We start from the raw sequence: 12,572 nt of genomic DNA on the forward strand, positions 1-12,572 counted from the left end.
AACACCCTTCAGTTATTAAATTACCAGGTTTTTAATTGTTTCCTAAACTGGTGCTCATTAGAGACTTGATGCAGGAACAGAGGGGACTCATTCCAGGCCTTGGCGGCTAGAGATAGGTGGAAGAACACCCACCCTATGTCTTAGAGTAGACCCCACGGCCAGACTGGGAACCGAAACCACCCCTGGCAAACAGCTTGGCCGCCCAAGGGTGTTTAGGGGGAGGAAGGTTGCTAGTTGGAAGCACCACTTCAGTCTCACCACTGCATGCTGGTGGCCGGTCCCCGTTAACAAAAAGGGCCCCCCAGGGGTCGAAAACCAGCCCCCATCCTGGTGGCCCACGGTGGAAATGCCCGGTGCCAGCCAGTCAGCCCTGGAAGAACCTGGGAGTGGTCATCAAAAGGCCATCCCTAGAACTGAGCTCACGAGGTGGCACATAATTGACAAGCCTTTTCTGTAAGTAATAAGGAGCCACCCTGTGGAAGGAGCAAAAAGCAACAACCAGGGCTTTGAAGATGATCCATTTCTCAATCAGGAGCCAGATACATTTTTTGAGATGAGCCAGTACCGAGTGGCGTCTGGGCACATTCAGCATCCATCTAGCAGCGACATTTTGTAGAGTTTGCAGATGTTTAATCAAATAGCTAGGAAGGCCCTGTAACAAGGCATTAGCATAATCAAGACATGATGTGATCGTCTCATGTACAATAGTTTTCTGTGACGGAAGTGGGACAAACTCTACCGTCTACTTTAAAGAGCATAGCAACGGAAAACACATCCCTGCGAGTGATGTAATATGGGGACAGAAGGAGAGCCGGCTGTCAAAATCAACTCTCCTCCTTCTAAGTGCTACCTTATTATGCAGAGCTCTTTCTAAACACCAGGTTGACCTATTTGGTGTTATTACCTTTGCTCAACCGATGTTTTATTCTTGACCGAGACGTGGCAACATGACGCCTCAGTGCTCCAGGGTCATACCTTCTCTGACCAGAACTGCCTTGGTAAGCGGGTGGTGCCCTTGCCAACATCACCTGCTCACCTACTAGCTGTGTGATACACCCTAACCTTTCCTTACCCAGTTGTAGAAATTGGTATTTATGCTCAACATGAACTCTACCTTCTCAGTAGCTGGGGCTCTAATTTACTGCCAACCGGGTCCCAATGGTATTTTCTCCCCTAAGCTCCTGACCCTGCTAACTCCCTTTATTCTTATGTCTGCCCATGTTCTGATTCTAGAAGAACTGAATTTCCATTTTGACCGTCTGGTCTCTACAAGCTGCAACCAGTACTGGCCCACCTTCATAAGATGCACCGAATACACAACATCGCAACATTCCACCAACACATTCTTAGCGCATGACAGGTTACCTCAAACACATTCTTAAGTGCATGCCAGACACCATACATCCACCCTTTAGACAATATCTTAAAATGACACGTGCACAGATGCATGATACATTGGTATATATAAAGAGGCAACACATACAAAATAACAAAACTAACAGTAGACTTTCGATACATTTCTACTCTTGCATTGTTAATCATTACACATGAGAGTACTACAAAGAGTAATAGCACAACCTGAATTTGGATCCCCCTGTTGATCAAGCAGTAGTGTTTTAATTATTTTGGAGTTTTCACAACCCTGACACATTTCCTTGGTTCCACACCAACACGAACATTCTCATCCTCTTCAACACCTTCTGGGTGCATATTTCACAACAACATCAAATATTTAATTCTTTGTAACAACTGTGATAAGATTTTTCAAATTCTTGGATCCTTTGTCTGCACTGCATTTGTAAATAATTTGTTCATTTTAATAGGTCAGGAGTATTTGGACCCATCTTTCATTCCTTTTAGGGTCCTTATTCTGACCAAATCACCAACTCCTACCTTTGTTACTTTTACATGCCAAAAAATTGTTTTTGGTTGATTAGCTTCAACCTTTCACTCTCTCTCCAGAAATCATCCAATCCTTCAATCCCACCATTCTCATTCGCCCATGAGAACCATAAAATTGAATTTGGTTATCTTTGCTGGAACAGTTCCAAAGCAACCGAGGGGCATATTACCAAGGGTGGCGATAGGCAATTATCGCCGGTTTAGCGGCCGTTTTTGCCCGCTAAGCGGCGATAATTCTATCGCTCTATTAGCAAGCTGTCGCTAACTGATGTTAGCGACAGCTTTTAGGCGATAGCGAGCGGTTTGGGGCCCGCTTTGCATGTCAGCGATATTTATCGCTAATGACATGCAAAGTGGGCGTACCCAACCTGTTAGCGACTGAAAGCAGTCGCTAACGTCGCTATCGCCTATTAGCAAGGCACGCGTAGCGATGGAAATATCCCCGCTATCACCAAAAACCAACGCCTGCTCAGACCAGTTCTTACCCATGTTATCCAATGGGAGGTGGATAACATGGCTAAGAGCATTTCGTCGCTATTGCGTGAATATCGCTGTATTCTCAGCGATATTCACGAATTTCGCCGCTATCGCTGGATATTTTAGCACAATGGAGAAAAAAGTTGCTAATAGCATGTTTTCTCCGCTAACATATCCAGCGATAGGCAGCGATAAAAAAAATCGTCGCTAAGCCTATTTAGCGATAATTATCGCTACTTGTTGGTAATATGCCCCCTTATGACTGAATGTGCAGCACTCTACATGTGTCTATTGTCAGTAAAAGTAACTGTGCTAAATTTTTACCACAGGCTTTAGATAGTTGAATATTCTCCCTGAGAACACTATTAAACAGCCCAATCATACCATCGGCCTCTGGGTGGTACAGAGCACACTTCTTGTGCCTTATATTCATCCTTAAGAAATCTTTAATCTCTTCAGACACTATTTCCATTCCATTGTCAGTTTGTATTAATTTTGGTAGTCCCTCTCTCCTGAAACCTCACTCAAAAATGTAATTACTGTCCCAGTTCCAACATTATTGACTATGCAAACCTCTGGCCATCTAGAGCCATATCCAGCAACACAGTAACATATTGTCGGCCTTCTCTCCTAGTTAAGGTTAAGTTAAGTTTCTCGAATATTCATCACTACATCATGACACAGCTCTGGAGGTAGACTCTTAGTTATCATAGGCTGTGTTCTTGCTTTACCCATTTTGTCAATTTGTAGACGTTCTATGCATTCTTTCCACTTGAAGGCCCATTCCCGGCCACCAATAATTCAATCTAAATCTGCTCTTAGTTTCACTGATACTAAGATGTCCCTGATCATACGTATCAGCTGATCTCTGAAGATACTCAGATGATTTTGTTCCTCTGTAAATTACCCCATCGTCCTCGGACATACTGTTTCTTACCTCCTAAAGGTTTACACACCATTGATGCATTCACCTTTAGTCCTCCAACCTGTTTTTATTTTATTTGTCACTTCCAATAGCACTTCATCCGTGTGTACCGACTCAATCCATTTTTAATCACTCGTTGCACCCTCCAAGATTTTACATACTTCGATATCCTCACTGAATTCACCACCATCTTCATCTTCCTCCTCATCGTGACTGACACAAATCAGACTAGATATGCAATTGGCTACACAACTGTGTGCTCCAGGTATGCATTCTAGCATGATAGCCCTCTCTTTCACCTGGGGGTCTGTTTGAAATCTCCCTGCTGGCTGTGCCCATTCCTTCAGACAGATCTCAGACTGTGCACAGGCTCCTGTTTAAATCCAAGGCATCAAAAGTCACATGCAGTGCTCCTCAGGACTCGCCCATGAGCACCGCTCTTTTCAACGGCTATGTTTTCACACTAGCTGCCCTAGTACCATCTTTCAACCTGGTTTCTTACACCGATGGCACCCAAATTGTTTTAAATATTTCTGATATTCCTGATCTTACACTTATCTCCGCCTTTTCCCAAGTGCAATTGCTCAGCGGATGAAAAACTGCTTTCAGTTTAATAGTGACAGATCAGATCAACTTTTTGGCAATCGGGCAACGGCCTGGACTACAGCGTGGTGGCCTGTCGAGCCTGGTTCTCGCGCTGCCCCTTCAACCCAGGTTAGGAACCTGAACCCTCTCTTTGATTTTGAATGTGGTTTTCCAGATACATCAGTCATGTGGTTTAAACTTCTTCGGATACTAGGAAAAACCATTCACGTGCTCCCAGCATCAGTACACAAACATTGCATCTTGCTTGGATCGTGATAATTCTATTTGTTCTGGTCTTCCGGACTACCTGGTGCATAGGTTACAGATTGTCCAGAACTCTGCAGGTAGGCCAGGTTCCCTTCTCTCGTGTCCATCTCCCTGAATCTCAACCGGCTTCATTGGTTGATAGGTCAAAATCTTTGTTCATAAAGCCAATTGCAACACGCTCATTAAGGCAATTATAACCCAAGTTCAAAATTTATTTAAACAGATCGCCCTTCCTGTACACTGAGGTCCGCCTCTTCTCTTTTTGTAACAGCCCCAGTCATTATAAAAAAACAAATCTTGGTTGCCTTGTCTTCTACACTTTTGGCTTCCAAACTCTGGAACAAACTCCCTCTCTCCTTGAAGAGTATGATGGCTCTTAGGGCCATATGTATGAAGGTACCCATTTGCGAATCTCAAATAGCGATTTTTAAGAAATCGCTATTTGAGATTCGCAAATTGGTATGTATGTAGAAAATCGATTTTTTTTTTGCGATTTCTTAAAATTCCTTAATTGCGATTAGCAAATTGCGAATCGCAATTAAGGAATACTTTCCCATTAATTTCTATGGGCCAGGAGGCCCATAGGAATGAATGGGAAGTTATTCTCAATTTGCAATTCGCAATTTGAGAATATTTTCAAGAGTGCAGGGGTGTCCAAAGGACATCCTGTTGCACCCCTGAAATTTGCATGGGTGCACATGTGGTGCACATACATGCCCTAAGGGCATGTATGTGCTTCACAGGGCACTTTAAAAAATGCAAAAAAGGCAATTTGCAAATTACCACCAACTTGAAGTTGGTGGTAATTTGCGATTCCTTAAGGCCAATTTGCATTTTTTTAATGCTTCTTACATTGCATTTAAGGAATCGCAAAATTTGGGATTCCTTAAATGCAATCGCAAAATAAGGAATCGCAATTTTTGTGATCCCTTATTTTGCACGCAGATTTGCTTAATACATACCATTAGGCCAAATTGCATTCGCAAACGCTTTGCGGATGCAATTTGGCTTGATACATATGGCCCTTAGCCTTTTCAGGAAGTAACTCAAGACCTGGCTTTTCATATGATTCTTTGTCATCTCTGTTTCCTGCTGTCCTCTACCCCAAGCACCATGGCACCCCTTGGAGTCTTTGCAAGCGGTACCACTCAATCGATCGACCAGTCAATGAAGTCTGAACCTCCCCTGGGCTGTAGGATGGCGTTCATACACCTAGAAAAGCTTGTAAAAATAGAGGCCAAATTGTGAATTTTTCAATCCAATTTCACTAAACAAATGGTTAAAAAGACGTAAGTTTCTTAGTGCTTTGCCAGGATCATCTTTCTTCACTTCTGCCTTCTACTATCTTTCTTGTTTTCAGTCTTACACATTCCTGATGATCACAGTCATATATTATGCCTGTAATCCTCCTTGAACAAGGACAATTATTTCTCCATCCTGGCCATTACAAGTAGATATCTCAATCCTATATTATGTCTGAGAATGTACCGCTTTTGGCCGCCATAAGTGTGGCAGGGTATGCTCAGACGTGAGTCCCTTGCTCACTTTGCCACTGGATTCAAGCAAGCCTGGCTGAAGACGGCTGGAATGCCAGAAACCAGTCCTCGGAAGCTTGTTTCCGGTCCAGGGAAGGCATGGCTTGGCAGTTCGGGCTGGACTGTTCCCATGAGGCACAGGGTCAGACTGATTTGCATATAGCCATGTCTGAACTGGGGTGGCAGAGTGGGCTAAAGAACGGTAATGGATTAAACCCAGATCTTTTGACTGGGTGTGCATGTTTGATTGATTCAGATGCTCCGTCCATCACCACCCCCTTTTGTACCGCTTTTGGCCGCCATAAGTGTGGCAGGGTATGCTCAGGCGTGAGTCCCTTGCTCACTTTGCCACTGGATTCAAGCAAGCCGGGCTGAAGACGGCTGGAATGCCAGAAACGGGTCCTCAGAAGCTTGTTTCCGGTCCAGGGAAGACATGGCTTGGCAGTTCGGGCTGGACTGTTCCCATGAGGCACAGGGTCAGACTGATTTGCATATAGCCATGTCTGAACTGGGGTGGCAGAGTGGGCTAAAGAACGGTGATGGATTAAACCCAGATCTTTTGACTGGGTGTGAGTGTTTGATTGATTCAGATGCTTCGTCCATCACCACCCCCTTTTGTACCGCTTTTGGCCGCCATAAGTGTGGCAGGGTATGCTCAGACGTGAGTCCCTTGCTCACTTTGCCACTGGATTCAAGCAAGCCGGGCTGAAGATGGCTGGAATGCCAGAAACCGGTCCTCGGAAGCTTGTTTCCGGTCCAGGGAAGACATGGCTTGGCAGTTCGGGCTGGACTGTTCCCATGAGGCACAGGGTCAGACTGATTTGCATATAGCCATGTCTGAACTGGGGTGGCAGAGTGGGCTAAAGAACGGTGATGGATTAAACCCAGATCTTTTGACTGGGTGTGAGTGTTTGATTGATTCAGATGCTCCGTCCATCACCACCCCCTTTTGTACCGCGTGAGAATGTACCTGGGCAGGACTTGCACAGGGCTGTTTGGGAAGATGAAAATGTATTAAGATCACATAAGTTCAGATAACAGACCTTTTTGTTTAGTTGCCCTAATCTTATAGTTTCTGCCTCAGAAAATAGTAAGAATGATTGCGTCATAAAAAGCGTATACATTCCAGATGATGCAATGCCTCCACAAGCTGTTGCAGAAAGAGCCTACCCGCACCAAGAAAATACAAGTGGCAATAAGGGTCCCCAACTCAACATTAAATAACACTCAAATATCAACTTTAGGCATGTTATGGAAATACAATAATATTGACCTGAAATATCAACATTGCTTTTTCAGAAAATAATTATAAGTAGTTCCCCATACTGGATATTCATGTTGAGTAAATAAATTCGATCCCCCCCAAAAAGCAATGTGTCTTTTTTAAATAATGTGTCTGCTCTAAAACACCAGCTTTAGATTCTAAGTAAAGCTATAATTTTAGTTCCAAATTCCAACTTGGCATTTTTATAAAGTACTTGGAGTTGACCCTATCATAGATTGAATCAGCCTCACATGCCCATCTATCACAGACACATGCCAGGGAGATGCATCATATGTAAGTGGTAGCCACTCAATGTACAGGACACCCTATTGATGCAGGATTCCAATGAGCATCCATAGGTGGGCACCGTATGTTGAGGTAACATCATGCCAGATATAGTAACTACTACACCTAGAAGGACAAAATCCTACTAAGGATGCCAACATTAATCCAGTATATAAATAAAATAGATATAGAGAGTGATTATTAGTCAAATAACTTAGATAAATGAGACTGGCTGGAAAAATACAAACAAGAATCTTAAGCAACAACTGAGATACCCATACAAAGATCCTGGCACACATGCATATTATTACCATACCTACAATGGACATGCAAATCCCAAAGGCGAGACAATCACCTTTGCGTATTTCTCACTGCCAGACAGAATTAGGATAATTACACGAATAGGTACCAGTCAAGTCCAACACACCCCACATATTAACATCTCATACCAGGTAGATGTTGAAAATTAGGTAGAAGAAGAGGATGAATCCGGCAGGGATGTAGTAGGCGATGCTTCCCATCTGCTGGATGTAGACCACCACAAAGTACAGGTTGATGACAAGGATCAGAGTAATGATGAGGCTGGCTACCACTTTCCCAACACTGTGGAGAAGAGGGCAGGAGAAAGAAGAAACATGGTCACTGTAACTGCCAGATGACTGTCCAACCGCCATGAAGACCTGTAATTAAACATCAGCATCGTGGTCGCTAGCACCACCATACAAATTCCCAGCCATGCTGAAGAACTTTAAATAATAAACACAAGGAGATGATGGACGGAGCGCTGAAACTTTTCAGACACTCAACCCCAGTCACAGATCTGGGTTTAATCCATCATCATTCTTTAGCTTACTTCACCACCTCAGTTCAGACCTAGCTATATGCAAATCAATCTTGACCCTGTGCCTCATGGGAACAGTCCAGCCCCAACTGTCAAGCCAGGTCTTCCCTGGACTGGAAACAGGCATCCTGGGATCGGTTTCTGGGTAACAACCTTCATCAGCCAGACTAGCTTGACTCCAGTGGCAAAGTGAGAAAGGGACCCACGTCTGGGCATACCCTGCCAACTTAGGGCGAACAAAGCAAACACAAGGAGATGATGGATGGACCGCTAAAGCTTTTCAGACACTCACCCCCAGTCACAGATCTGGATTGAATCCATCATCGTTCTTTAGCTCACTTCACCACCTCAGTTCAGACCCAACTATGGTCTTGACCCTGTGCCTCATGGGAACAGTCCAGCCCGAACTGCCAAGCCAGGTCTTTCCAGAGACGGAAACAAGCATCCTGGGACCGGTTCCCGGGTAACCCCCTTCATCAGCTGCCAGGCTAGCTTGAATCCAGTGGCAAAGTGAGCAAGGGAACTTTAAATATTAACCACTGCTTCGTGGTCACAGTCAAAAAATGTACAAATGTAAAAATGTACAAACATCTTAACGACCTTTAATATAAACCAATGCTTCAATGGTTAACATCACCATCTACAAATGTCCAACCACTTTTAAAGCAATAAAAATAACCACCAACTCCATGGTCACTATTGCCACCATACGACTGTGAAACAACCCTGAAGTCCTCCAAATAACCTCATGCATTGTGGTCACAATCACCACCAAACAAATGTTCAACCACCCGAAAGACTTTTAAACAATAATCACTGCCTTCATGGCCATCACCATCATACAAATGCCCACCCACACTGACAACCTATAAATAATAACTACCACCATCATGGCTACTATCACCACCATAAACATATCCAACCACCCTGAAAATCTTTGAATAATAACCACTTCTTTCATGGTCATTATCACCATTGCACGAGTTCCCAACCATCTTGAGGACCTCTAAATGACCGCCACCTCCATAGTCACTGTAAGCATCCTACAAATGCCCAACCAGCCTGAAGACCTTTAAATAATAATCACTTGCCCCTATTGTCATTAGCTCCATCGTACAACTGTCCATCCACATGAAAACTGCACAATGACTACCACCAACATTATCATGATCACCACCCAACAAATGTTCAGCCATCCTGAAGACCTATAAATAAGACTTACTGCTTCCATGGACATCAACTTTGTAAAAATGTCCCTCTGAGGACATTTTAATAACAACTACCCCTTCACAGTCACTATCACCAACGTACAAACGTCGTCCAACCACGTTGAAAACTTTACCTTATTCACCTACATTATAACTATTACCACCACGCAAATTTCTATCCACCCTGTGGAACTCTAAAAATTAACCACTGCCATCATCATAGTTACCAAAAGAAAGTGTTTTTAGGAATGAGTGGAAATACTGGGCGCTCAGCTAACTATTCTTCGCAAAGAAAGGGTCAGAGAAAGTAGTTGAGTAGAGGTGCAAAAAGGGCGAGGGGATAAGCCCTATAACCCCTCAATGTGTGTGTTGCAAACCAACGCACAAAATTACACAAATGACATGCCCTATGCACACTGCAATGAGATTCAATAAAGGGATTGTATCCTGATGAGTCAAAACACATTTGAAACACAACTGCCAAGAAAAAACACAGTTTCTTTAGAGTGATGGAATCTTCGTTTAATAGTTCTTGCGAGCCAGCCGACACGTGTTTCGTCGCAAATGGAATGTAATTTCCGCGACTCCTCAGGGCTTCCGGAAAGAGAAAGATTTAGATGGAGATCGCTAAGCCGGTGATAATTCCGACCCGGCTTTGCTCAAGACCAGGTGTGGTTGCAGAGGATCCACGTCAAGGACCCGTGTGTTCGGGTAACAAGTGCTCGTGTGTGAGATTTTGGCCGTTATCCTTAGTTAAAAGTACAAAAGTGGGGCTTGTTAGGTCCTCCACGTAGGAAATTACATTCCATTTGCGACGAAACACGTGTCGGCTGGCTCGCAAGAACTATTAAACGAAGATTCCATCACTCTAAAGAAACTGTCTTTTTTTCTTGGCAGTTGTGTTTCAAATGTGTTTTGACTCATTAGGATACAATCCCTTTATTGAATCTCACTGCAGTGTGCATAGGGCATGTCGTTTGTGTCACTGCCATCATCATCACAGAAATGTCCACACAATCAGAAGACAACAACAGCTTCAACCACTGTGTTCTCCCTCCCTGCTGAACACTTAACAGTACTTGCATTAGCAACAACTTCTTCATACAGAATTGAAGGGACAATTTTCATAATTTTGTTCCTGTTGGAAAAATGTGATTTCCTTTGGAATTTTCCCTTTCGACAGAAGGGATTTTTCTGTGCAAAATATAATGCAAAATAAGTTTCTTTGTACAAATGTAATAAAAGACACCTTCAATATTGTCATAAGTAAAGCAATTGTTCGAAAATGTCAAGTTTATTTAGGATTTTCGATACTAAAAGCATAGAATTTTTCCTTTATGCTACAGGGTATATCCTTTTACTATCAGGGGGCTGAAAATGCCCTAATTAGAGTGATACATTTCACGCTGGAGTGGCATTTTATGGTTCCTCATGTTGTTCTATGGGGTATACGGACCTCTCATGTCAGAATACCTGTTTCTGGCACAAGGTGGGTCAGCAGCTTACGGTTAATGATGTTACTGGGCCATGGGCTGTATTTTCAGTTTGGTGAATGGGATACTCTGTCACAAATGTGGTGGATGTCGATCTGCGGTATTACAAGTACATTATAGCCTAGATCACCTGATATATGGGGGACAGGATTTCTGCCTCTTTTCGAAAGAATATTCCGTCAGCCAAACTCTAAATACGGCCCCTTCTATGTTTGATGTCAGTATCGTTGGTGAATTGTTCTCTTTTCTCTTTATGCTGTAGATGGAAATGCTATATTTATATCATAATTTTCTGCAAGTGGTTTGTCATGTTTCCTAGAGTTTTCATATTTTGTGCTGCTGGGGAGGGAATGTAATTGTTGTGCATGATGTACACATGCTTTCAATTTTTTAGGGATTTTTGTGTCAGTGATCTGGGTACAGAGGAAGACTTTGAATACCAATACATATACACTGACAGCAAAGCAACAAAGTGTCACCCATGGTAGGGGTTTACATGGGTAGTGCAGAAGAAGGGAGAGAGGCACAGTCAGAGGTGGGGATATTGCATGACAGGTTAGCTTGGTTTAATGGAAATTGACCATGATGTGTTAATTGTGTATAATGGAAACTGGACCAGAGATACTAGGAGTTTTTTTTTTATTTCAATGAAAAACAGCAGGTACAAATGTATGAAGGCACATAAAGTTGCTGTTCCTGTAGACAAAAAACAATCTTTTATGTAAAGTATAGATATTATAAAAACAATGTTTGGAAGTATACCTTTTCACACGTAACTACAGGAAAATCAGACAACATGTATGTGCAGGGGCGTTGCCTGTTTGATCAGCAAATGTGATTGCTAAATGTTATGAATATATTTTTTTTATCTATGACGAATAAAAATGACAAAACATACTTAAGAGTCTACGCCCTGATTACAAAAAGTTGGGAATTCCATTCAGAGATTCCTGGCAGCTGGAATTGACATTACTGGCCGGTATCTCGACTTAGAATTCCACCTGCTACCAGTTTGACCCTTCGGAATGGGGAATACCTTTACAAACATCGAATTACCATGCACAATTCTGCGCTGTTGTCCCCATTCCAAGGTGTTCAACGCTCCCATTTAAACCGTGCCTGTTTCATCCCCCCCTGGCTGTCAAAAGAGGTCGGACAGTAGCAGAGCCTCAAGCCAATTTACTGGCCACAGTTTCTGCCGGTAAAACCGGGTCTGGCGTTCCTGCTCCTGGGGTATCTACACCCGCAAAGACACCCGGCGGAGGAGAACTCTGCCCTGCCTTACGCGTAATCAGGCCCTATGAGTATTATACAACAAATTACGGGGCATATTATCAATGGCCAGCGATTATCGCTGGCCGTGCTTAGCGATAATTTTTTTATCTCAGGCCACCTCTGGAATTTATCGCCCTGGTAGGGCGTTATTAACAACGCGTTTCTCCAGGGCGATAAAAATTCCAGCGATAGCGAGGTTATCGCTGTTTTGCAGGGAACAGCGCTGGTTTTTCAGCGATGTTCCCTGCAAAACGGCCATAACCTTGCTGATACGACCCACAGGGTCGTATCAGCATAATCCACCCCAATGTTAGGGATAGATAAGTCTGCATTTTAGCAAAACTCCAAAAACTAACGTCTGCTAAAATGCTGGGGCAGCCTTGTAAATATCGCGCTGTGCACATCAGCGATATTTGCAAGGTTGTACTGCCCAGTGATGCCCACTTTGCATCTCATTAGAGATACAAAGCGAGGCGTTAGTAACAAGGCTGCTAACATGCTCTAATGCATGTTAG

At 43.3% G+C, this 12,572-nt stretch overlaps 1 protein-coding gene across 1 annotated transcript in view; it reads right to left on the reverse strand.

Annotated features, from left to right (window-relative positions):
- Positions 1–12,572, reverse strand: part of SLC11A1 (solute carrier family 11 member 1) — a 196,990-nt gene that overhangs the window by 5,767 nt on the left and 178,651 nt on the right. The window contains exon 14 of the mRNA XM_078679242.1: positions 7,690–7,843. Within this exon, the coding sequence (XP_078535368.1) occupies positions 7,690–7,843 (154 nt within the window). The remainder of the gene's footprint in view (positions 1–7,689; positions 7,844–12,572) is intronic.

This window comes from Lissotriton helveticus, chromosome 3_1 (genome assembly GCF_964261635.1).
Source record: "Lissotriton helveticus chromosome 3_1, aLisHel1.1, whole genome shotgun sequence".
Classification (NCBI taxonomy): domain Eukaryota; kingdom Metazoa; phylum Chordata; class Amphibia; order Caudata; family Salamandridae; genus Lissotriton; species Lissotriton helveticus.